Source organism: Erythrolamprus reginae, unplaced genomic scaffold (assembly GCF_031021105.1).
Source record: "Erythrolamprus reginae isolate rEryReg1 unplaced genomic scaffold, rEryReg1.hap1 scaffold_184, whole genome shotgun sequence".
Taxonomy (NCBI): Eukaryota; Metazoa; Chordata; class Lepidosauria; order Squamata; family Dipsadidae; genus Erythrolamprus; species Erythrolamprus reginae.
Genome location: NW_027248569.1, coordinates 46,830 through 74,780, shown reverse-complemented (window position 1 = coordinate 74,780; position 27,951 = coordinate 46,830). Strand labels below are relative to the sequence as shown.

Sequence of the window (27,951 nt, the reverse complement as noted above, 5' to 3'; positions counted from 1 at the left end):
TTAAGTATAAAACGTATCAGGAAAGACTTAATGAACTCAATCTGTATAGTCTGGAAGACAGAAGGAAAAGGGGGGGCATGATCGAAACATTTAAATATGTTAAAGGGTTAAATAAGGTTCAGGAGGGAAGTGTTTTTAATAGGAAAGTGAACACAAGAACAAGGGGACACAATCAGAATTTAGTTGGGGGAAAGATCAAAGGCAACATGAGAAAATATTATTTTACTGAAAGAGTAGTAGATTACTGAAAGAGTAGTAGATCCTTGGAACAAACTTCCAGCAGACGTGGTTGGTAAATCCACAGTAACTGAATTTAAACATGCCTGGGATAAACATATATCCATTGTAAGATAAAATACAGGAAATAGTATAAGGGCAGACTAGATGGACCATGAGGACTTTTTCTGCCGTCAATCTTCTATGTTTCTATGTTTCTAAATACAATAAATGGAAAGAAGGACTCATAACCAAGGTGGAATATCAACAAACAGCCAGAACCTGCAAACAAACAATAAGAACAGCAAAAGCTCAACACGAACAATATCTCACAATGAAAGTTAATGACAACAAAAAAAGTTTCTTCCATCACATAAACAACAAGAAGAAAATCAAGGAAACAATCACTATACTAAAAAATAAAGATGGTAATCAAATCACAGACAACAGAGATAAATCACAGCTGCTCAATGCCTACTTTGCATCAGTCTTCACACATAAAGGAACCAACCAACCAAGCTACAACTTAACTGCAATAAACAGCCCCGGAATCGAACTCAACACAGATAAAGCTACTATTAGGGACTACTTGTGGGAGCTCAATTAGTACAAATCACCGGGACCTGACAGACTTCACTCCAGAGTCCTAAAAGAACTGGCAGACACCATAGCGAAACCTCTTCTCCTAATCTACCAAAACTCTTGGGCCACTGGAGACCTACCAGATGAATGGAAACGAGCTGATATACAGTGGTACCTCGTGATACGAACCCCCGTGATACATAGTTCCCTCTAAGCTGCGCAGTGCGCTATGGCGCAGAGGTTTTTACCTCTCAGCCTGGGAAAGTTCAAATTCAGCGCGGAGGACCGACCTCCACGCTGGAATTTGAAATGAGAAGTGTTGCTGCTCTACAAACATAGGGCAGCAACAGTTCCTTAAGGAAAGGCGGGAAACAAAGGGGCCAATTGCAGGCCCGCTTTCTTCCCTGCCCCTTAAATCCCGGATTTTCTCCTCCACACCCCTCGGCAGCCAAACGGTTGTTTAGCAGCTGGCGAGTAAGGTAAGAAAATCGTCCGGGGGGGGGGGCTGGGCCTGGCACTGGAGCTTGCTGCCTCTCCTCTCCTCTAAGCGTCCGTGGGGTGGGGTACTGGGGTTGGGGGCCACGACCGGTGGCTGCGGAAAGTTAACAAGCCTAGTGGTGCAGCCGGCGCTAGGCCTCTAAGCTTCCGTGGGGGAGGGCGACCACGGGCTGCCAAAAGGCAAGCGGCCTAGCCTCTTGCTGCCCGTGGATGGGGGCGCTGATGCTGAAAGGCAAACGGCGTGCCCCGCTGCTGAAGCTTTTGCTGCTTGTGGAGGGGGGGCGCCGATGCCGAAAGGCAAACGGCGCGCTCCGTCGCTGAGGCTTTTGCTGCTCCTGGAGGGGGGGGGGGTGCCGATGCCAAAAGCCTAAGTGACGTTTGGCTGCTGGGGGGGGCGGGGAGGAGAAAATCTGTCCCCCCAGGAGCAGCAAAAGCCTCAGCGACGGGGCGCGCCGTTTGCCTTTCAGCTCCATTGCTGAGGCTTTTGCTGCTCCTGGAGGGGGGGTGCCGATACCGAAAGGCAAACGGCGCGCTCCATCGCTGAGGCTTTTGCTGCTCCTGGAGGGGTGGGCGCCGATGCCGAAAGCCTCAGCGCCGTTTGACTGCCGGGGGGCGGGGAGGAGACAATCCGCCGCCCCCTCCAGGAACAGCAAAAGCCTCAACGACGGGGCGCGCCGTTTGCCTTTCGGCATCGGCACCCCCCCTCCAGGAGCAGCAAAAGCCTCAGCGACGGGGCGCGCCGTTTGCCTTTCGGCTCTGTCACTGAGGCTTTTGTTGCTCGTGGAGGGAGGGTTGGGGGTGCCGATGCTGAATGCTTTCCCTCTGCGGTGGGGGGTGCAGGGCAGGCGCAGGCAGCCCCAGGAGACAAAGAGGGAATGAGAGAAAGGAAAGAGACAGAAAGGGAGGGAGAGAAGGAAAGAGTGAGAGATAGAAAGAATAAAGAGAAAGAGGGAATGAGAGAAAGGAAAGAGAGAGAAAGGGAGGGAGGGAGAGAAGGAAAGAGTGAGAGATAGAAAGGATAGAGAGAAAAAGGGAATGAGAGAAAGGAAAGAGACAGAAAGGGAGGGAGAGAAGAGTGAGAGACAGAAAGGATAGAGAGAAAAAGGGAATGAGAGAAAGGAAAGAGACAGAAAGGGAGGGAGAGAAGGAAAGAGTGAGAGATAGAAAGGGAGGGAGAGAAAGAGGGAATGAGAGAAAGGAAAGAGAGAGAAAGGGAGGGAGAGAAGGAAAGAGTGAGAGATAGAAAGGATAGAGAGAAAGAGGGAATGGGAGAAAGAGGAAATGAAGGAGGGAGGGAAAGAAAGTGAGTGATAGAAAGGATAGAAAGAGGGAGGGAGAGAAAGGAAAGAGAGATGAGAGAGGAAGGAGGAGAGAGAAAGAGAGAGAAAGGAGGGGTAGCGAATTATGGATGTCAGAACTCGCGCATGCGTAATAGCGTGCGCCCACACTTTTAAAAAAAAAATTGTTTAGAGTTTTATGCCGCCCAGTCCCAAAGGGACTGCCGCTCAGACACTGTACTTTTCTGGCCACACCGGGAAAAAATTAGAGGGAACACTGCGGTGATACAAACATTTCGAGATACGAACCTGGGGTTCGGAAATTTTTTGCCTCTTCTTACGAACCCACTGCAGATCGCAAAATGGCGCTCCGCTGGGTGTCGCCGCCCAGTTGTCACCTTTTGAAACAGTTGGGGGGCTTCTTGGCGTTCTCCCAAACCTGAACCCAAACCTGAACTTTTGCCGAACTTTTCGGGTTCGGGAGGCCGCCGAGAAGCGCCACCGCCCTCCTGTCATCTTCTGAAACAGCCAGGGGGCTTCTCGGTGTTCTCCCGAATGCCGAACCCGGAAGTTCAGCAAAAGTTCGGGTTCGGGTTCCGGAGGCCGCTGAGAAGCGCCCAGCTGTTTCAGAAGGTTACGAAACGTGGCCTCCAGGAAGGACGTCTTTGTGACGTCAAAGCTCCGCCCACGGAATTCCCTATTGGGATTCCCCACCTCCGTTTCAGCCTCGAGATCGGCCGAAAACGCCGCCGCCAATTGCAAAAATGGCGCTCCGCCGGGCAACGTCGCCCGGCTGTAACCTTCTGAAACAGCTGGGCGCTTCTCGGTGGCGTCCGGAACCCGAACCCGAACTTTTGCCGAACTTCAGGAGAACGCCAAGAAGGCCCCTGGCTGTTTCAGAAGGTGACAGGCGGGTGGCAGCACTTCTCGATGGCCTCCCGAACCCGAAAAGTTTGGCCAAGGTTCGGGTTCGGGAGAATGCCGAGAAGCCCTCCGGCTGTTTTAAAAGGTGACAGCCAGGTGGCGGTGCCCAACGGAGCGCCATTTTGCAATTTCCCCCCCTTGCACATATTAATCACTTTTACATTGTTTCCTATGGGAAACATTGTTTCATGTTACGAACTTTTCGCCTTACGAACCTTCTTCCGGAACCAATTAGGTTCCTAAGATGAGGTATTACTGTAGTTCCCATCCACAAAAAAGGTAAAAAGACAGATCCAGACAACTACAGACCTATTAGTCTGACTTCAATACCTGGAAAAATACTGGAGAAAATAATTTAAAAAACCAGCTTTGCCACTACCTGGAAACAAACAGGATAATATCCAACAGCCAACATGGGTTTGTCAGAAACAAATCATGCCAAACCAATCTCATATCCTTTTTCAACACCATAACCAAATCAGTAGACCAGCGCAACATAGTGGACCTCATATACTTAGACTTCAGCAAAGCTTTCGATAAAGTTGAACACAATCTCCTAATCAACAAATTACAAAAAAGTGGGGTAGATTACAACACATGGATCAATAGCTGGCTGACCAACCGCACCCAACGAGTTGTCCTCAGCGGTTCCAAATCCACATGGAAGAATGTAGGCAGTGGGGTACCATAGGGTTCAGTCCTGGGCCCTGTGTTCTTCAACATTTTCATCAACAACCTGGACGAGGGAAGAAAAGGGCAACTAATCAAATCCGCAGACTACACCAAGCTGGCGGGGATAGCCAATACCCTAGAAGACAGGCTCAAATTACAGAAAGACCTAGACAGACTAACACAGTGGGCCCACACCAACAACATGATATTTAACATCGACAAGAGCAAAGTCCTTCACCTAGGCAGAAAAAAAACCTGGACACACATACAACCTGGGAGAAACCCCTCTTAGCAGTAGCGACTGTGAAAAAGACCTCGGAGTCTTGGTGGACAATCAACTAAACATGAGCCAACAATGTGCAGCAGCAGCTAAAAAAGCCAACACAATCCTAAGCTGCATCAACAGGGGAATACACTCCAAGACCAGGGAAGTCTTAATACCACTCTACTATGCCCTGGTCCGACCACACCTGGAGTACTGTATTCAGTTCTGGTTACCACATTTCAAAAGAGACATTGAAACTCTGGAGAAGGTGCAAAAAAGAGCAACCAAGATGATTAAGGGATTGGAAACCAAGACTTACAAAGAGAGATTGAGGGAACTGGGCATGGATAGCCTAGAGAAAAGGAGGGCCAGAGCGGACATGATAGCAGTCTACAAGTATACGAGGGGATGTCACAGAGAGGAGGGGATCACTTTATTCTTCAGGGCACCAGAGGGCCGGACGAGGAACAACGGCTGGAAGCTGACCAAGGAGAGATTCAACATGGCGATAAGGAGGAACTTCCTGATGGTCAGAGCGATCAACCAATGGAACAACCTACCAGCGAACGTTGTGAACTCCAACACTCTGGACCTTTTTAAGAGAAAATTGAACTGCCACTTGACTGGTGTACTATAGGGTTCCTGCTTGGGCAGGGTGTTGAACTCGATGGCCTTCATGGTCCCTTTCAACTCTAACAATAAATAAAGAAAACCCCAAAGTTGTTTTGGCGACACCATCTCTTTAGCCAGTGGTTTATTTGTGGGATTTTGCGTTCTCTGTCAGGATGTTGTCCTCTTGTGTGTAGAATAGAGAAGACAACCTGTGCCCCTATCTTTTTGACTGTACTGCCCAAACGGTCGTAGTATTTCAAGATTTGATTCATGTCTTTCCTTGTGTCGTTTGTTCCTGCATGGATCACTAGTAGGGGTAGTAGTCAGTGGGTTTTAGGATTTTAGTGAGGTTTAGCGCTATGTCTGAGATTTTGGCTCCAGGGAGGCAGCTCACCTCTCTGAATTGATTGTCCGGTCTGCAGATGGCAGGTTCAGTTCCCCTGAGAATTGAGTCACCAATTACCACCACTCTCCTTTTCTTTTTGGTTGGGTTGGGGAGAGGGGGGCTAGCCTTCATGATGACTGTGTTTGATGGTGTTGTATTGTTGTGCTTGGTTCTTGATGGCTCCTTGTCAGGTATTTGTTGATCTTCTTGTGCCAGGAGTACTGCATATTTGTTACTTGTAGGCACTGGGGTTGGAGGGAGGTGGGTTGGAGTTGGTGGGAGTTTGGAGATGGTTTTTGTTTTTTTAGAAATATAGTAAAGGATAAGTATAAAAAAATGCATAGAGAAAGAATTAGAGTTCTTTTTTAAAGTAAACAAAAATAATGATACTACCCTACAAAACCTTTGGGATACAACAAAGGCATATATACGCGGGTTAACAATTTCTTTTTACGGCAAAAAAAAACAAAGAGAAGAAAATACAACATCAAGAATTAGAGGAAGAATTGAAAAAATTAGAAATGCAAATGCAAAAAGATGAGCATGATGACAAAGTTAAAAATCAGAGAGAAGTAATAAAACATAAACTAAGGTTTATGTTTAAACTCAATGGTAGAAAAAATAAAGAGAGCAAAACAGGAATATTTTGAGCATGCAAATAAACCAGGAAGATGGTTGGCATATAAACTTAGGAAAGAGAGGGAAAATAAAATTATCAAAAAATTAATAGATACTAAAGGTGTAATAAGACATAGAACAGAGGGGAAAAAGGAAATAGCATTAGAATTTTATAGGAAATTATACGAGAGGGAAGAAATCAAGGAAGATTTAATTTTTGAGTATTTAAGGACTATAGATTTACCAGTTTTAACTGAAGCTCAACAACAAAGATTAAATAAGCCTATTACAGAAATAGAACTACGACAATCTATCAAAAACCAGAAAAATAGAAAAGCGATGGGCCCAAACGCGATACTGTCAGAATTTTATAGGTTACATATTGAAATACTTTTTAAAAATATCTTAGAAATATATAATCAAATAATAGCAGAAGGTAAACTACCCAAAATATGGTCAGAAACTTTAATAACTTTAATACATAAAGTGGGAACGGAGAAGGAAAAAATTGAAAATTATAGACCAATATCATTGTTAAATGTGGACTACAAAATTTTTATATCAATTTTTGCCAATAGGTTTAAAAACATTATAAATGGTATGATACATGGAGATCAAAATGGATTTTTACCAGGAAGACAAATAAAAAATAATTTAAGATACGTTAAAATACGTTAGAATATTATGAGCAACATCCAGATAAACAAATATCGCTTATATTTTTAGATGCTAAAAAAGCATTCGATAACATAGATTGGAATTTTATGAAAATACAATTGAATAAGATGGAGGTAGGAACCAAATTCTTTAATATAATAGATGCTATATATTGTGAACAAACAGCTAGAATTATAATAAATAGTGAGCAAACTGAAAAATTAGCAATACAAAGAGGAGTGAGACAAGGTTGTCCAATATCGGAATTATTATTTATCTTAACATTAGAAGTTTTGTTGATAAAAATAAGAGCAGAAAAGGAAATAATAGGACTGAAGATTAAAAAAGAAATTTAAAAAGTGCAAGCATTCGCCTATGATGTAGTTTTTATTATAGAAGATGCTATAACATCAATTTTAAGGTTAATAAACTTAATAGAAGGATATGGGAACATCGCAGGTTTGAAAATAAATAAAGAAAAGACACAGATACTAACAAAAAATATGACAGAGACACAGAGAAAATATTTAGAAAATTTAACAAATATGAAAGTTACAAAAAAGGTGAAATACTTAGGTATATGGATGACCTCCAAAGCCATATCTTTAGAAAATAACAATTACTTAAAACTGCTAGGACAGATTAAAAAGGATTTGGAAATTTGGAATAACTTACAATTATCACTAGTTGGAAGAATTTCTACAATTAAAATGAATATCCTTCCAAAAATTTTATTCCTTTTTCAAATTATCCCTATTGATCCCGGACCAAACTTTTTTGCTGAGTTAAATAGTATAACAAAAAAAAAATATAGCAAGGCAAGAAACCAAGAATAAAACAAAATTCATTAGGAGACCGTAAAGAAAGAGAAGGCCTAGGCCTCCCAAATTGGAAATTATATTACCAAGCTACTGCCCTAACATGGATAAAAGAATGGCTAACTTTGGAAAACCAAAGATTGCTTAATCTAGAAGGCTATGATTTAATGCTGGGCTGGCATGCCTTTATATGGTATGGAAAGTTGAAAACCCATTCATATTTTAAAAGTAATATTATTAGAAAAGCACTGATTGACGTTTGGAATGAAATAAAGAAAAATCATTTCTTAGTAATGCCAGAATAGAGCTCACCAATTGAGGCCATTTCACACCCGAACTTTCAAAAAGAAGGGAAGATATGGAAATATAGGGATTTATTGAATAATCAATTAAAATTAAGAACGAAACAAGAACTACACGAGTTAGGTATTGATTTGGACTGGTGGCAGTATGTACAGATTAGTTCTAGATATCAAAAGGATATCAAAACTTATATTTTCCGAAAAGAAAATAATATATTAGGCAAGTTGTTAACTCAAAATCAAGGGAAACTAATTGGAAACGTATATAAATATTTAATAAATTATAGAATGATAGGCTGGATATTGAAAGATAATATGATCAGTTGGTGCAAACATTTTGGAAAAGAGATAAATTTGGAAACATGAGAAAAGGTATGGGTATATAATTGAAAAATAACAGCATCAATTTCTTTTAAAGAAAATCAAATTAAGATGTTTTATAGATGGCATCTCCCACCATATAGGATTTCTAAAATGTTTCCTAATGTTTCTCCCACCTGTTGGAAATGCAAAAAAGAAATTGGTACATACTTTCATACATGGTGGACTTGCCTTAAAGCCAAGAAATATTGGAATAAAGTAGAGAAATGGTTAAAGGAAATAACGAACGAGATTAGAAAGACCCCAGAATTCTTTCTACTAGGTATTTCAGACACGAAGTATAAAAAGAAATATATTATTTAACAATTCACATTTTAGTTGCGGCAAGGATCATATTTGCGCAGAAATGGAAAGAAAAGGAAATACCAAAAGATGAAGTATTTTAAAAAATAATGGAATGTGCAGAATTAGACATGATGACGCTTGAACAATCAAGCAGAAACAGAATTTTACAAAATATGGGACAAAGTGTATAAATGATGGAACTTTAAAAAATAGTTTTAAAATTATATAAGAATAAATTTATAATTATTTGAATTTATTAAATTGAATATATATATAGTACAGTATTAAGAAATTAAAAGGGTAAGACTTTTTCTTTTCTTTTTTTTTACATTGAATAAGTGATTTTAATTATTATATAATACTGCTATAATATATATAAAGCAATAGATTAAAATAGTATAATGATAGAGTATTTTTGCAATATTAAAAATTTTAAATGTCTTTTTTATTATGTACTGAATTGACTTTAATTAGCTTAATTATATTGTTAAAATGATATTTTACGGATAAGATAATTTATTTGAGTTATATGAAGTATAACATAAAGATGGTAAATTTAAAAAGAATGTAGAATATAAAAAATTATATTTCTGTATTGATCTGACTATAGTTAGATTTTTCTTTTTTGTATTAGTCAGACTTCTAAGACAAGTGGAGCAATGGTAGCTCCTTTAAATGTTAAATGTTGTGTGTCTTGTTGACTGCGGCAACTGGGATGGATAGCCTAGAGAAAAGGAGGGCCAGAGCGCACATGATAGCAGTCTACAGGTATACAAGGGGTTGCCACAGAGAGGAAGGGATCACTTTATTCTCCAGGGCACCGGAGGGCCGGACGAGGAACAACGGCTGGAAGCTGACCAAGGAGAGATTCAACCTGGAAATAAGGAAGAACTTCCTGACGGTCAGAATGATCAACCAGTGGAACAACCTACCAGCGGACGTTGTGAACTCCAATACTCCGGACATTTTAAAGAGGAAATTGGACTGGCATTTGGCTAGGATGCTATAGGGTTCCTGCTTAGGCAGGGGGTTGGTCTTGATGACCCGCATGGTCCCTTCAAACTCTAACAATAAATAAATAAAATAAATAAGAGGTTTGTAAGGGGCATGCATCAGCACATCATTGTGTCTACAGTCCCTGTCCTAATGCTCTATTGTCTTCTATCATTATTTTTTATCATTACCTATCTAATGTTTATTTGTACAAATTACCATCCTATATTTGTTTGACAAATAAATAAATAAATTAAATAAAATAAAATAAATAAAGTTGGACAAAATTTGGGATAGGGAAAACAAACAAATCTTGCAGGATTTTGAATTCTATAAAGACTTGGTCTAACTGTAGAAGGTTAAGTATTGTAAGTACTCACTGTGTATTTCAATGACCTTCTCAATTGAATGCACTGCATTAACATTTGCTGTCTGCTGCAATGTTTTTTCAGGAATGGGATCAAGCTGACATAATAAAAAATACAATTTAAAATATCACTTTTTAAAATAAATAATGAACATATGATTTGAATCATTTAAAGTTAAGTAAAAATATGTGAATTTGACCTCCTTTGAAGTTATATCCACTGCCATTTGTGCTAATCTCCTCCTTTTCTGTTATAAAGATATTTTCAACACTTTTAATGCAAGGCACACCAATTAAATGAATGGGACCTAAGTAATGTATGACTTCATTGCATGCAGCTATCAGAGATATAACTGAAAAAATTAAAAACATTTAGATGATTGTTTTAAGTAGATTTGTCTACTTTTATAAGAAACTAGAAAAGTGGAGTAATTTCACACAGGTTCTCTGCACATAACCTTCCCCATTTGCATTGCTTATTGCACCAAAGCAAATAGTCCTTCTTAGTCTCTTAGTTGGGGGCTATCTAGGCCAGGCTGATAAACTGACTTTGGAGAGGGTATTCATTGATAATTTTTTTGAGTACAGTGGTACCTCGAGATACGAGTTTAATTCGTTCCTGACCTGGGCTCTTAAGTCGAGCAGCTCTTATCTCGAACGACTTTTCCCCATAGGAATTAATGTAAATAATTTTAATTGGTTCCAGCCCTCAAAAAACTCACAAAGTTAGTCTAAATTATGCAGAAAGACAAGTTTTTAATGAAGAAATGTACATGTACATATAAATGAATAATGAAGTTTCTTTCACTTAACTTGTAAACTTTCTTAAACTTTTAAATTTACATATGTTCAACTTCTCTGCCACCCAATCCTGTAGGACAGAGGTCCCCAACCCTTTTTGCACCAGGGACCGGCTTTAAGCGATCAAGAGAGGAATGGGATAAATGAATGGACGGAGGGTGGGAAGGAAGGAAGGAAAGAGGGAAGGGACAGGAACAGAGGAAGGAAGCAAGGAAACTTATGAAAGGGGAGAGTAAGAGAGGAATGAGTGAAGGGAGGGAGGGAGGGAAGAAGGTGGGAAGGAGAAAGAAAAGAAGAAATAGAGGAAGGGAAGGTAAAAGAGAGAAAGAAAAAGAGCTAACTTCCGCGTTCAGCTTCAGGAGACAGCTGCGAAGCCGCGCGCGTGTTTTAAAAGGTTGCAGCCGGCCTGGGGGGCTCGGGGGGGCTGGCAAGCCCCCCAGGCTGGCTGCAAGCACCCCCCGAGCCCCCCAGGCCGGCTGCAACCTTTTAAAACACGCGCGCCGCTTCGCAGCTGTCTCCTGAAGCCGAACGCGGAAGTTAGCGTTCGGATTCAGGAGACAGCTCCTTGGCGCTTGTATCTCGAATTTGGGCTTGTAAGTAGAACAAAAATATCTCTCCCCTCCCAGCTCTTATCTCGAGTTGCTCTTAAGTAGAGCAGCTCTTATGTCGGGGTTCCACTGTACTTTCATTTTCAACATTTTCAACTTCAGTTCTAGCATTATTTTCTATTAATAGAAATGTTGTAACATGATAGTTGCAATAATTTATTTTGATTAAAAACTGTCTTTTTCTTAAAGCTCTGAACACATTACACCATAACCTTTTGTAGACCATAAATCAACTTTATTAGATGTATGAAATATTATAATAGTTTAAGACATGGGTGCTTGGATGAAATGCAGAGCTGTCTTTGTGTGAATCTGATGGAACATAGTTTCCTCTAGAACGTGGTCATGAATTATACCCCCTAGTCAGAGATGATCCTCTTCGGGGCTTTGAGGAACAATTGTTTGTATTTTAAGAACAATTAAATACGTTTGAGGAACAATTTTGGCAGGTGTCTAGATTATGGTAATCCGGAAAAGGCAATGAAATGAGCTTGCTTGGAGAACAAATCAATGACAGTCCAGATCATGGTATTCCCCTTGCTGTCTGGGAGTTCAACTATGAAATCCATAGCTATTTCTTCCCAGGGTTTGCTGGAATTGGCTACTTTCTGTAACAGCCTTGGCAGTTTTCCGGACCTGTGCTTTCTGGTAGCATAGGTAGCACAACTTTTTACATAGTCCTCCACTTCAGCCTTCATCTTTGGCCACCAAAATTGCCTTTGTGTTAGGTGAACAGTTTTTAGGAACTCAAAGTGTCATCTTAGTTTGGAGTCGTGACTTCACTGGAGCACCTCCAATTTGAGACTGGCAGACATGTACAATTTGGACTTCTTCCAAGCCAAGCTTTCCCTCATGGTCAGGATCTCTTTATTCTCGTTAATCCTGGGGTTGCTAGGCAGGGCTGCCTTCAGTTTTTTGGTCCATTCCTTCTGGCTCCATGTGTTTGGCTTCTGGGCTTGGCCTCTTGTGTGGACAGGGCCAGGGCCGCCATCAGGAATTTTGGGGCCCCATACAGCCTAAGTGTCTGCCCTCCCCCCGCCATTTTAAAACTACTTTATTTTGCGACATACCAATTATGTATTAAATTTACCTTCCACAAAAAAAAATTAAACCCTGCCACTACAACAAGGTACACTTGTTTGACAGATTAATAATATGAGTCATTTTGTTAAATCTTTTGGTCAAGTATGTTTATTACTATAGTGCAAATATGACATCATAAAGGAAAGCACAGTGAACTGTAAACATATACAAATATTTACTAGACAACACAACATATAACAAATATAACATTATAAAGTGCAGCTGCTAGGGCCACCAGTTCTGTCATATATTCAGCTTTAGTAAAGCTGCGCTGATTCCACATGTCTCTTCGGTGGCCTCTCAGTTTTTGACCAATGTGTTACTAACGCAGAAAATATATTCAAGTCACATCAACATATTACATACATATAAATAAATAACCAGAACAGTGCAAATACACCAAATTAACAAAATATTATTAATTTTGCCATCAACAATATTAAAAGCAGCAATAAGATGGCACAAAGGATAAAGACAAAATACTCCTGCACCACACTAGAAAAATATTTGTTTTCACAATAATACCAATAAATAACAGGTAACCAGAAGATAAATTATACCCAATAATGTTTAAAACTATATGTAAACTCCACCATAGGTGTAAAAAAAAGTCAACCAACTCAAATCACGTAGAACCTCTATTGCAACAAACAGCTGGCTCCAAAACAAAGGTGCAGTTCGTGCAACAGAGTCTGTGTGCTGACCGCATCACAAGGACTGCACTTGTGCATGTGAATGGGGCTCCCCACTTCATAACTGCACTGCTACTCCAAGTGCTGAGGAGCTCCACGCTTCATAGCCATGCACATTCACATGCATAAGTGCAGTCCTTGTGATGAGGTGAATACATGGACCATGTTGCACGAACTGCACTCTGGCTTGAACATCAGCTAGATCAGGGTAACTAGAGTAAATCTGGACCTGTATTTAGCTGTGAAGTCCACAGCTGAATGAAAAACAAAGTCCCATTTGATAACATTTTCCTACATGTCTCTGTGGGTAAAGTAAAGCTGTCATTTTCTTCAAGTAAATGTTCACAGTACAGTGATACCTTGTCTTACAAACTTAATTGGTTCTGGGCCGAGGTTCTTAAGGTGAAAAGTTTGTAAGACGAAACAATGTTTCCCATAGGAATCAATGGAAAAGCGATTAATGCGTGCACGTCCAAAATTCACCCCTTTTGCCAGCCGAAGCATCCGTTTTTGCGATGCTGAGATTCCCCTGAAGCTCCCCTCCATGGGAAACCCCATCTCTGGACTTCTGTTGCCAGCGAAGCACCTGTTTTTGCGCTGCTGGATTCCCCTGCAGCATCACAAAAACACGGAAGTCCGAAGGTGGGGTTTCCCATGGAGGGGAGCCTCAGGGAAATCCCAGCAGTGTAAAAACAGGTGCTTCACTGGCAATGGAAGTCCCGAGGCGGGGCATCCCAGCGGCGACGGTGGGTTTGTAAGGTGAAAATAGTTTGTAAGAAGAGGCAAAAAAATCTTAAACTCCGGGTTTGTATCTCGAAAAGTTTGTAAGATGAAGTATCACTGTATCTGGAAAACCTAGTGGATAGAAAAAGTGAACCTTCTATACAATGCACTGTGAGCACTGAATTGTGCCCTTCTTGGCTCATAGTTAAAATAAACAACAAATTCAGGTTTATGGAGCAAGTCTTCTGACTTTCTGATTTGCAAAGTCTTTAATTAAATCTTTGTAACTGAGTTGTCTTGCATGTTCAATGGAAAGTATTGCTAGGCTGTTTAGACATTGTTTACTCATTGTAGAACGCAGGTAGTTCTTGATTAATGAAAGTTTGCTAAATGCCCTCTCTCCTTCTGCCACTGAAAGTGGGAGTGTGGTAAAAATCCAAAGAGCAATACATATCTCTCCAAATATTCCTTGAAGCTCTAGTTCGTAGATTGCGTTTAGCAAATCTAAGGGACCCAGGTTTTCTGGGAATGTAGCTTTGTACACTTTCCGAAGATGTTGCAGCTCATCGAGTAAAGATGATGTGAAATCATCAGGGTATGCTGAGATTAATTCTTCAGTCGATGCCACCAGGTCTTCCTCACTTATTGTTGTCACTTTCAAGATTGGAGAAAATAGCTTGCAGACTTCCTCCATAGACTGGTAGCGCTGATGAAGATCAGAAATGATTGTGTCCATTGCCACAAGGTAGACATTAGCTTTAAAATGCTCTTCAGGATCTATTGCATCATGATGCTTTGACTTCCTTTGCCGCAGTTGTTGAGGATTCAGTAGTTCCTTGGGAATCTCCATGCAATCTGCTACTGCTCCAGCTTCAGAAAGTAAAACAGGCCACTTTTCTCAAAGCAGTTGCATTTCTTCAGTGAGAGCTTTAATGTTGGCCACTCCAATTTTGATGGAAATAGATCTTGATTGGAGAATTTTGTTTCTATCCTCAAAGCTGGTAAGCACTTTGAACCAGAATGTGGCTAAAACCACTGCCTGAAAGGATGAGAAGTAGTCATAGAGACCTTCGACATCTGAGTGTGCATTATTTGTAAGTTTTCTGGAAGCAAGAACTTTTTCCAGAGCCTTTAAAATGCTTGGTAGATTCTGTGCAATTGGACGTACAGCCTCTATTCTTGAACTCCACCGAGTATCACTCAAACCATGCAAAGACCTTCCCACTTCATCAATCAGTGTGTTCCATCTTGCAGGACTGCTGCTGAACAGAATATATAACCTGTTTACCAAAAAAGGTCTTCATTTCAGGGCACCTTGCGGCTGCATGCACTCCGACAAGGTTTAAGGAATGTGCAGCACAGGGACAAAACATAGCTGTTGGGTATGTCTCCTGGATTTTGGCTCTTACACCTTTAATTCTGCCAGACATGTTGGCTCCATTGTCATACACCTGACCTCTGCAGTCTTTGAGATCAATGGCATGTTCACTCAATCTTGACATGATCATGTCAGCAATTTCTTCTCCAGTCTTCTGAAAAAAAATTAAAAATTCAATAAATCTTTCTTGAATACTCCATTTTTCATTTTGGGGCTCTCTGTTAACGTATCGCAAAACAATTACATTTTTTTCAGTGTGAAACATCAGGTGTTGCATCACATATTATTGCAAAAATAAATTGCCGCTTTCCTTTTGGACAATATAGCATTCAGGACATGTTTTCCCCAAATATTAATAAATTTGTTTTGTGTGGCCCAAGACAGGTAATGAGCTGGAAGTCTCATTCCCTTTTCCTAACTAGCCTTGACTTTTTCTAAATGCTCTCTCGGTAGATTATCATATCTTGCCAAGATTTCCAAGGTTCCCAGAAAGTTGCCATTGTGGTTTTCTCCAATTCTCTGGGAACTCCCTCGGAATGCCATATTCCATGATGCTAGATGCAATGTGACATCCAAAAGTCTCTCTAAAAGAGCCATAAACTTATCAGCTTCCTTTAACAAATTTCCTTGAAGCTCATAATCAACGCCATGACCACCTATAGACTTTTGAAGTGTTCTCCAGCTCCAGTAGTTCTTTCTGTGTTGTGCAGAGTGTTCATGCTCTGGCAACTTCGTATACAACCAATGCCACTTCTGCTGTGATGGGTCAAAACCATCCTTTCTACTGAGGATGCTTCCTTTCTTTCTCATACGGTCATTAGAAAATGCCATGCAAGTTACACAGTATAGTACTTTTCTGCTTAAACTCCATCTCAGCCAATCTCTTAAAATCTTCTCATGTCCATTTGATGGCTTGGCATACAGAAGAAAATCACTGAAATAATGATTCTGTACATCTTTAGGCAATGAGTGTACCATATTCTTTAATTGTTCGTCATTGAAAAGTCCAGAGAGGATAATCTTCTCCCTTTCATTGTCCTTGAGGAAATCTAGCCAACGTGCTGGGTCTTTCCAGTCGATTTCTTCCTCATTTGTCTGTTCCAAATTATTATGTTTAGGGCAATATGTTCATTCTCAGGGTCAGAACTTACATTTATGTAGGAAGGTCTTTCTTCATCCATCTCTATACAAACAGTGGATGATATAATTGGGTTTGAAGAAGAATCTTCTTCTGCAGTGAGAGGTCTTTTTGGGGACGTAGTGCAGGACCATGTATCTACATCTTCTTCCGATACTGCACAAGTTGGCATATTACATGTTTCATGCTCTTCTTCCATCACTGAAATGCTTACAGGTGCAGTCTGAGAGAATGAAGCAGTCTGCTCAACAACTTCCTGAGAAGGTTCTGTCTGTACTTCCTGAACTTCATCTCCCTTGTCACTTTTACGCTTTTCAAAGTACTGCATAATGACTTTTTTCTTCTTCAACTTTTCCTCTTCATCTTTCCGCTCTTTTTTCTCCTTCCGTTTTTGAGAGCCAGATTTGTGATGGTACATTTTTTGGGGTTCTCAGAATTTGCTAGGCAAAAAAAAAAATAATGAACTTCAAAACACTGCTCACTATGCACAAGGCTGTGTTCCAACTTTTACATTTTATTGCGCTTCTTTACAAGGCTCTGTTGGCTGACTTGCAATTAAAGTTGCGATCATGGCTTACAAATGACAGGTCCTATCCCTACCTGTGATTGCAGCTCCAATATAAATATTGGTGCCTTGATCAGTAGCCTTTGACACATCCCACAATAATGGGGAGAAACCTCAATTTGCAAGTCATGATCACAGCCTCCTTTGCAAGTGAACCATGGGCTGGCAAAACGGCCTTGGCACACAAATGCGTGCAGGAGCATTGAGATGATTTCATTTGGAAAATGGGAAGAAGGGTAATTTAAATTTCTATTGTGAGAGGGAATTTTTTATATTTATAAAAATTATTTATTTTATACTTATTTTATACGTGTAGCAGATTTTACATGAGGATTTTCAGCTGGCTAGCCAAAGTCAATCAGAAGTGCCAAATCCACAGCAGGAAATCTGCACGTAAAATCTGCTACATGTGAAAGCACCTATAGAAAGCCAACACCATTTAAAAGAGCCCTCTTAATAAATCCTTAAGGTTTTTTCACATTGCGTTTTTGGCCTCCCTTGCCGGGATACGTTGGTAACCAGTCAGAATCAGCTGTCAACTTATCCCTGCACAAAGAACTGGCCATTAAAAAAAGGGGGGGGCTGCAGTTCTCCTTGCAGGGATAAGTGGGTAGCTGATTGTGACTGGTTACCAACGTATCCCGGCAAGGGAGGCCAAAAACGCAATGTGAATACTCCTTTAAAGTGAAAGTCCCACCCCCAAACAGGCTGCTATGCTAGTAGCATAGCAGCCTACATCATTATTAATACAAAGCACACATACATTTGGAGGTATTGTGTGCTTTGTTGTTCTCCAGCTAAAAACTTATATATTATATATTATTGTCCCAGTTCCCTCTCCGCAGTGTCGCACACCCGATGCCCTAACAATCCCCCCCCCGGTCCACCTTCTAACATCTTTGAAGTTCACAAGTCATAGAAGAGCCGACTTTGCCTACACCTGGCCTAGGAGATCCATTTAACCAGGAGACATTAAAAGTACTTCCTAGTTTGCTTAATTGTTGCAGAACATGCAAGTGTAGCCAATTCTGGTCAAGCCATAAACCAGAACAGTTGCATTCACACAACTCAAGTATTTAGTATACTCTTCAAGTCAGGCCTAGGAATTTCACTTTCCATACTAGAAGTGTAGTACTCTTACTCAACACACCTAAGGATGCAGAAAACATCTAACCATGTGCTGTTGGAACTTATTAATTTCCAACCTGCCATACACCTACTATTGGCTTACAATGATGGTACCCATTCTGAATGACTGCTTTATAAGGGGCTTGGCCACTTATGTTAACCATGGTTTATTTTTCAGCATGCTCCCTTTTATTTTGAGCAGAAACTTAGTCAAAACCAGGCTACAATTAAGCTCTTGAGAAATCCGAAAGGCTATGTAGGAAGAAAAGTTTCAAGGCTTAACCCATGGGTTCCCAACCTTTTTTTAGCCATGCCCCACCCAAGCATCTCTAAAGTCCTGATGCCCCTCCACCCATTACATATAATTCTAACTATTCAAAAAGTGAACTACTACACATGCAGAGGAAGCCTAGTTTAAAGCCATTAACTTAGTTTAAACAAGGTTCCAATTGCCCCCATTAAAAATAAAATTGGAAAACAGGGCTTTAAACACTAGAATGGTTTATTTACTTGAGTACTGCACAACAGAAAAATCCTATGGTGCTCTAAAACTTCCACACCAGGAGAAAACTATACCCCAACATTTGATCAGCCCTTTTAATCTGAGGCTATGCAAACAGCTCCACTCTGCAAACAATATTTTAAGCTGTGGTTTCATGCCGGCTACATGCTGATAGTGGTAGCACTAATAGAGCCATGGGAGAGTGTATTACAGCACAGCTGATTTCCCAAGGAAAACAGCAACTTATTCAGGACCCACAATGCATGTTTATTCCAAAAATGCCCTTTGGGCCTTCAGTTCCAAGCAAACATTGTCCAGCTGGAGCCGGAGGAGCAGTTCCTCAAGGAGGACTTCAATTTTTCTTTAAATTTTTTTCCCCCTTGACCAGCTTTTGTGCAACTTGACAGGAGAGGGCATGAAAGTTGTGGGAGGGGGGGGGAGAGAAAGGGAGGGGGAGTGAGAGAAGCCTGGAGCCAACTTACAAGTCCTAGTAAATGCTTCAGAGGAGGAGGGAGCCAAAGGGCCACTAGGCCGTCCTGCAACTAACTGCCCACTTCAACACTGAGGGGGGGGGGAGATAAAACCACGGTTTACACGCAGTTTTCTCTTCACTCGTTTCAAGTGTACCTATAAACTGTGCCTTTTCACCTGTTTGCCTCCAGTGCAACACTCCACCACAAAAACCTGGACAGTCGTCTGCCCTCTTTGATATCTCTGGAATGTAACTGACAATGAATTAAGCTGCCATTGGCCAGAGACTGTTGAGGCAAAGTCTTCCTAAAATTAATAGGAGCACAGGCAACATCAAATCGCATCCTAGAAAAAGGTACAACTGTGCACGCGGTTAGGATCTTATTGAAGTACAGTACTTTATGCCTCTTAGCTCATTTAAATAGGGTTTGATTGCCTTGCTGCATGGGCTGACATCACTTGAACCTGGGTTACTCTGACTGTGGAATTCCTTCCACATCTATATTCTGACTTTTTCTATATTCTGGAGCATCATCGTACATTTTTCAGGTCCCTCCATTTTCCCCTTTGGGAATGATTTAATATTGAGAATCTTGTCATCAAGTGAAGTGTAAGAGAAGATGACCTTCAAGATTGCTGTAACCCTACAGGGCTGCCATGTCTTGAAGAGCTGAGCTAGTAATGCTAGTAACAAATAGCACTTAGCCATTGCAAGTCCATGTCAAGGCTACAATCATTTTCTGGGTTTTAAGTCAGGCTGCTTAAACACTACCCAAATCAGTAAAGTTTAAACCACAAGACTGATTGATTGACAGGATTGTTTCCCATTTCTCAAAACTGAGAGAGAGAAAGAGAGAGAAGGAGAGAGAGCGGGGAGGGAGGGAGAGAAAGAGGGGGAGGGAGGGAGAGGGAGGGAGGGAAAGAGAGATATTTTAATTCTATATTGAATCTAAATGACTCTTTGTTTTATTTTGCATTTAAAAACTGCAACAGTTTGGGCAAAAGATATGCACAATTATATAATGCCAAGATGGAGGGAAGTGTTAATATTTTATTTTCCTCCTTCCAGTTCAGATCAAGCCAGCAGTTATCTCAATATACTGGAATCTGCGTTAAACAGTTTTTCTCAAATTCTGAGCCCTATCAAGTATTCCAGCAAGGAAAAATGAAGATATGCGTATATGGGAGAGAGATTCACAAATTGATTTTTTTACATAGAAGGCTGCTAAATGGCACTAGTAGTTTGCTTTTGCACCCCAATTCCTTTTACAAGCCAATCATCCTGGACCCGGTCGCCCAAAAAAAAAAACCCGTTTGCAAACGTTAGTTGCGCTTGTGTTAAATTTTGTTTTTTTCCTAAGCAACCTTCTGTGTAAAAAAATCCATTTGGGAACGAGGCTTGGGCGGCCGGGCGCTTGCCTCATCCGGGCCTGGGCCAGCACGAGTCTCGGAGTAAGTTTCTTTAAAATATAGGCGCATGGCAGTAGTTGGCCTTTCTCATCCTCCTGCAACAGCACTGCCACCACAGCAACATCACTAGCATCTGACTGAATGATAAATTGTCGCTCTGGGTCGGGATGCTGTAGGATTGGTTTCACTTCAATCTGTCAAGCTTTCTGGCAGTCCATTGTCCATCCAATGGGCTGTTTTGGCTTTGGTTTAGTGGGCCTTGGGCCTGTTTTTAGCAGTTTTGTCAGCGGCGGGGCTACTTCCGCAAATGACCGGCTGCGAAACCCAGAAAAATTTGCAGTTGCTTGAAGATGCCTGGGGCCTGCCAATTGAGTGCTGCTTTTACTTTCCCTGGATCCATTGCTGGAGATACGGTATCTTATGATATTTGAATCTTTTGGGAATTCACATTCCAAAACATTTTAAAACTTTGTATATAGTTTGGCAGCTAAGAGTTTTTTCAAAACTTGATTTTGATGTGATAATAGGCTTCCTTAAATCCAGCTTAGTGAATATCTTGCTCTTGGACAAGTGGTTTAGCAAGTCCTTCATGAGGGGGAGGGGGTAGGTGTTTTGCATGCAGACAGCATTGATCCCACGGAAGTCAAGACACAATCTGAACACACACACCCCGCCCGGTCTTTCTTCTCCTTGAATAACACAGGAGCTGCGACCCTTGATTTTGCTGGCTGGATGAACCCCCTCTCCAGGTTGCCATCATTGTACCTCCTCAGCTCCCCCAGTTCCTTCATGGAATACATATTTGGTTTCGAGAGTGTGGCTCCTGGTTTGAACTCTATTGCGCAGTCCCCAGATTGTTGAGGGGGAGATCGTTGCATTCTCCCTCACTAAACACCCTCTCTAGGTCTTGTTATTATCTCAGCACCTTCTGAAAATCTGGAAGAGTAGTTTCTCTTGCAGGGGCGACCAGTTGAGAATCAGCCAACCTCCCAGGCTTCAACTCTTCCCGGGGCTTCTGGTTCCCCAGGGGTTAGCTTCCATTACCCATCTTCCCACCTTATGGTGGATATCCACTTGTCTAGCCATGTCAACCCCATTGACAGTTTGGAGGTGACTATTAAGTGAATATGTTTGTGGTGCTGGCCCATCTGCAGTTCTACCAATTCAGTGAGAAGCATGGCAGGGGTCTTCCCAATCAGCAATCCATCTACTTGTTGGAAGCGGATAGCGTTTGCAAGGGGCCAAGTACTAATCCCAGCCTCTCCACTACTAACTTCCTGATAAGACAATTCGAACAGCCTATGTCTCTCATAGCATCCACATCTCCCTTCTTCCCTGTCTCTGGCACCACAATTTTGGCTCTTATGATGAAAAGATGGACTGCTTCACTCACCACCAGGTCATTCCATCTTGGAGTCACCCCCAGGCATCAGTGGGAGCTTCAGCATCCACAGAGGGGGGGTGAGATTGGGACAGTTGCAGGGCCAAACATCCCAGTTCCGATGACTTCACTGGCCTTCTTTGAGGACCTGGAAGTGGGTGAGCATGATTGGGGCTGGCCATGGTTCCAAATGGGAAGAAGGGTCCAGGCACTTGAGGCAGGGCTGGTGGTGAGTGAAGCTTCCAACAAGTAGATGGATTGCTAATTGGGAAGACCCCTGCCATGCTGGGTTATCTCTCCTTCTGTTTCCTGAGCACTTTCAGAGAGTTGAGAGTGTAGGATTTCAGTTTCCTCGTCTTCTGGCTTGCCCTTCCTTTCCATCTTCATGAGTTTTATACCACCCAGTCCCATTGGGATTGGGCAGCATAGAAGTCAATAAATTAAATTAAATTAAATTAAATTAAATGGAGTATGCGTGGAAAATGTTTACCCCACATGACAGACATATTAGCCCATTTGGCAAAAAAAAAGTTATTTAATGAGAAAGCATGCATAAGTGCACCAGCATGCCTACCGTCCTTGTCCTAAGTTTCTCTCCAATGTCAGTGTTATTTCTTGATATACTACCAATACATACTTACCAAAAATAAATAAAATAAATAAAAAGCATCAATTGCATTTTTACTTCTACCTCATTTCCTAGCAAAGCAGAAACACATGCTTCAGATGCATCACAAATGGCTGTTAGGTCATGACCTCCTTCAAGAGCCAGAATAATTCGTCCTCCAGCCAGCCCCATAAGCTGTTTTGTGAGGTACCCAAAGCCTGAGGAAAAGCAGAATAACAATAAGCACACAAACAAAAAAATGTCACCTGAAAAAAATCAGAAATATTTCAAATCATTGTCTCCATTTTCAAACTTATTCTAATATATAATGTATATAGAGCCGAGGTGGCGCAGCACATAGAGTGCAGTACTGCAGGCCACTAAAGCTGACTGTAGAGCTGCAGGTCAGCGGTTCAAATCTCATCACCAGCTTAAGGTTGACTCAGCCTTCCATCTTTCCGAGGTGGGTAAAATGAGGACCCAGATTGTGGGGGCATTATGCTGGCTCTGTTAAAAAATGCTATTGCTAACATGTTGTAAGCCACCCTGAAACTAAGGAGAAGGGTGGCATAAAAAAATCAAATAAATTATAATATAATATAATATAATATAATATAATATAATAATAATACAATACAATATACATAGTCTGCTTCAAATTTGATTTGAATTTTAATGCAGATTTAATAAATTGCTGTATTTCAGCAATAAATTTTTGGCATGCAAGATAAAATAATGCCAATAATGCCCATATGCCAATTCTGTCCTATCTCTGACTGTCTAATCTTTTGTTTTTTATTTATATATTATACACACAAAACAAACATTTAAAAGCATTGGATACTTTATGACCATCCTGTAACTTATTCCAAATAATGATATTTCCATAATATATACTATTATTATTTATATTTCATTCTTCCATAAGCATCCCTCGTTTCTGATCATTTTTACTAATCCTCCTCTTTCTATCCCTATTTCCCAAATTGTTTGACTGTTTTGTGTCTATTTTTCTTTTCTAACCATTGATAAAATTCTCCCACATTTTATAATAATCTACCTCATCCTTGTCTTTAATTTCCATTATTAGTATGTGCATTTCTGCACATGCCATTATTTTTCTATTAACTCGTTATTGGTGGGTATATTTTCATTTTTCCAGCTTTGTTGCTTTTATACAAAATTAAATAAAATTGATTTTTTTCATATTTTTTGTCAGCTATTTCAAGTAGAAATAGTTCTGGTGTTTTTTCAGTATTTCTTCCTAGTATTTATTCTAATCAAAATTGCACCTTGTTTCAATATGTCTTTGGTTTGCTGCATAGCCACCATATCTGATCATATGAATCATTTGCTATTTTACATTTCCAACATTTTGATGAACGTTTATTATCAATTTTGCTAATTGTGTTGTTGTCCTATGCCACCTATAGGACATTTTCTATAAATTTTCTTTGTATGTAGTGGCTAATGTCAATTTTTAATTTCTGCTCCATAGAGCTTGCCATTTCTCTGTCGATATTACATCCAAAATTTTGAGCCCACTTGACTATTGTTCCTTTGACCTGTTCCTCTGACTCTCTAATCTTTGAGAGATTAGGCACAGGAAAGACTTCCCAAAGAAGCTAGAGCTCACCTTCTAGACCTGAGGTGAGCTTTCCTAAGAGCGGTGGAGTGGGGAAATGGAAAGCACAGTCACAGTCCCATTTAGCAATCACTGGACTTAACCAAAGAGCTGCCTATCCCAATTGTGATCACAAAATAATGACCAACAGTACCATTTTTGCCTTTCCTGATATCACTTAAATTCCATAAAGAGTGAAATGAGAACAGTGATTACTAAATTTGAAACTAAATGTCAATATAAATATGTAGAATTTAATAGCCTGAAAGAACTTACATTTTGAGGATAGGTTATATCCCCCAAGGGGTGCAGGATGACCTTCTACTGCATCAAAACCAGATGATACCAGTACAACATCTGGAGCAAATTCATGAGCAATAGGCATTACTATTGTCCTTCATCATGAATAGCCAATCCCCAAAAGAAAAAAAGGCAGAAAACAGATTATTATACCTCACCAAGATACTAAACAATTCGGTTTCCTACCTCACTGGCATTTTCAACACAAATAAAAAACAATGAATGAGAAAAGAACTAGAGAAGATGCCAAAGCTACAAGCAAATACTGTAGCTTATACTGTAAAGGAGGTACAACTAAATTTACTTAGTCCTGACTGAAATGATTAGCACTTAAGAAATTAAACTGTACAGCTGTCAATTATTTTAATTTCATAATATTAAGTTTAAAATGCACGCTTCATTTTAAATACAGGGCCTAAAGCAAAGGTCTTCAAAATTAACAACTTTAAGACTTGTGGATTTCAACTACCCTAATTCTCCAGCCAGCATAGCTGGAGAATTCTGGGAGTTGAAGTCCACAAGTCTTAAAGTTGCCAGGTTTGAGGACCCCTGGCCTAATGCATTAATGGTGAATTTAAGGATGTGGAGCACTGTTGTCACTTCTGTGAGGGACAAAGTACTCCTCGTTCCTGTTGGTTGCATATACCATGTTTCCCCGAAAATAAGACAGGGGCTTATATTTTTTGACCCCCCCCCCAAAAAAATGCCCCTGGCCTTATTGGGGGCATTATTATTTTCAGGGCAGAGGAGGTGCCTTACCTGCAACCTCAAAATTGCACCCCACTGTGAGATGTGCGTCCAACCTGGGACTTGTAGCTCCATTGCGTTCCTTAACATTTTGTCCAGGGAAGAAAGTCCATTGTACTGGTAAAACAATTTACTACGAGTTCAAACTTCTTGAACTAATGAGATGGGCTTTCTTCCCTGGACACAACGCTGAGGAATGCAACAGAGCTACAAACCCCATGTAGGACGTGCATCTCGCGGTCCACCCCACCCAGACCCACCTCACCTGCACCTCCAAATTGCATCCTACCACTACATTGATGTCTGTTTAATATCTGTTCAAAGTTACAATGTGTTATCTTCCAGCTCTTGTAAAATGTCATATGATCATGATCATGGCAATGTCATATGATCATGATCGTGGCAAAAATCTTGGCATGCAATTGTCATTTGCAATCTTCCTTTGCTGGCTTCCCCAGAAAATCAATGTTGGGACATTTGCCACTTGCTGAGAGGACTCCATTTTGTCTTCAAAGGCTGATTTACAAAAGGGCTGAAAATCCAAGTTCATTGGAGCAATTTCCTTCTGTACACAGGGGGGTTGAACTTGACAGGCAGCTTTTTCACTCTGTTTCTTTAACAATCTCCCAAAAATTACTAGGGGTGCTGGGATTGTGGTTTTTGAGTGAGGATATCAAGTGACTTAATGATAGCTTTGTTCAGTGCCTGAGATTCCAATCCAATTGTGTTTATACATTAAGGACTATCTATATGTGTCCCATAACATTTAAAATTGAGGAGATATAGGAGCTATGTGCAGAATAGTTGGAATGTTAAAATGTGGGTTTTTGAACTTTTAACAAAAACAAGTTGGCCATCTCACTATATTAAGGGTAGGATTTTTTGGGAAAATAAATCTCTATGTGAAAAGCAATTGGATTGTGTTGTCTACCTGACTTATAAATTTAGTTTTTGTTTAGAATTAATGCTATTTAAAAAATAATAATATGGCACATGCTTTCTTTTAGGCCAGTGTTTTTTTTTCAAATGTGGTCCCAAAACTCCTGGAGAGTGCCTCAAGAGAGAGCCTTAATCTCAAGGAGCCTTGAAATTAAAATTATTTGCCAGCCTATGCTAAAAAATAATTTGTATTAAATCCCATCAAACAATAACGAGAAGCAGTAGCTGTAGCAAATGCATCAATTTTAATTTTTTTTAAATAGTAAATATCAATAAATAGAACCCACATAAACAAAGGCTCTGTTAGGGTCCTCCGTAATTTTTAAAACTGGGAAGGGGTCCTCCAGAAAAAAAAAGAAACTTAAGTTCTATAAATAAAGGCTGTCCCAGTGCCTTGACTTTATTAAAATGAGACTTACTCATCAAAAACTACAAGATAAAATGTTATATAAGGAATATACATTGAAAAAAATCATTATTAACATAAATAGCATGAAAAATATGTTGTGAGAAGCATATCATAAACAAAAAATATAAAGAAAGATAAATTTCATACATCAAAACTTGTATTGCCTTTATGTACCGGTAACATATTTCATTTTTTATAATCATAAGGCTTAGCATAAGTATACAAATCTCAATATTGTTAACATATTCCTAATGATCCACCAAGCTAAGAAATACTTGTAAATTAAGAATTACCTGAAAGCAGTCATGTATTCTGGGTCTCCTATTGGTGGATTAAGACCCCCAGTAAATGCTATATTTACATTAAAGCCAACACCTAATCCTATGCCAACCTAAGAAATAGAAAAAGAAGAAAAAGAATGAAATACATTATGTATCTAGGAAACAGTAGTGGGTTCCTGCCGGTATGGCTAATTGTGCGCAGCTCCGTGACTCTGGCTCTGGCGCACGAGTTCAAGCACAATTTTGCTTCTTGCACCTGTGCAGGTAGCAAACCTTTGCACAGGGACGCACATGTTTGCGTGTTTTGACAAGATTTTTTGCTTCCATGCATGCATCCTAGCAAAAAAAACTCGGCAAAACATGCATGCACATGTGTCCCTGTACAAGATTTTGCGCTCAAATCCACGCTCGTGTGCCAGAGCCACAGAGCTGCATGCAATTAGCCATACCGGCAGGAACCCACTACTGCTAGGAAACATTAATATCTATAAGATTATTTGTTTAACAGCATTTCAAATCATTTAGAAAATACAACGATGTAGAAATTTTGAATGCTTCTCTTACACTATTACAACAGTGTGATTAGAATATAAAGGTACAAGCAATATTAACTTTTAAATACATTCATGACACTATCATATTCATGACATTATCTGTTGTGTAAGCCTGCTGAGTTCCTAGTCACTGCCTTTTTTGGTATTTTTTTTCTCTAGAGTTTTCATATATATCAATCAATATATATACTTAAAATTCATCGATAACATACACAATTATACATTTTTATCCAATCAACCATATATCAGTATCTTATTTTATACCTGTACATCTGTTTTTCTTCATTTCTTTACACTTCCCCTACCTCCTTCTCCTTCTTCTCTCCCCTTTCCTACTTCCATCTACTCCTTCTCTTCTCCCTTCACATTCTATTTCCTCTTTCTCCTTCTTTGCCTTTCCTTGAGTGATTTTTATCTTAATTCGTCTCGCATTGAACAGACTGATGGCATATTCCCACATATTTTTAAACTATCAGCGTCTCTTTCATAATCATTATTTTTATATTATTTCTGTACGTATAGCGCTTTACTCTAGGTATATGTTCTTATAGTTAGGGACATGATCAAGGCCACAGTGGCATGGAGCTCCATGCACTTCGCAGGGGAATCCCGAATCTCAGATGTTAGGAGACCTGGTACGAGTAAGTATTGGGGTCAGAACCGTGAGGGATGGGGACAAAGAGAAGCAATGGTTGGTGGACTGGGAGTGTGTGTGGTAAACCCACCAGGGGACTGTGCATCTCAGCCAGCAGCTGCAG

General features: G+C 40.4%; 1 protein-coding gene across 1 annotated transcript in view; it reads right to left on the bottom strand.

Annotated features, from left to right (window-relative positions):
• The window catches only part of LOC139155976 (histone deacetylase 4-like), a gene marked incomplete at its 5' end in the record, with an annotated part of 63,588 nt that overhangs the window by 11,179 nt on the left and 24,458 nt on the right, over positions 1–27,951 (bottom strand). The window contains 4 exons of the mRNA XM_070731360.1: positions 9,866–9,950; positions 22,424–22,557; positions 24,240–24,358; positions 26,652–26,749. Of these exons, the coding sequence (XP_070587461.1) occupies positions 9,866–9,950; positions 22,424–22,557; positions 24,240–24,358; positions 26,652–26,749 (436 nt within the window). The remainder of the gene's footprint in view (positions 1–9,865; positions 9,951–22,423; positions 22,558–24,239; positions 24,359–26,651; positions 26,750–27,951) is intronic.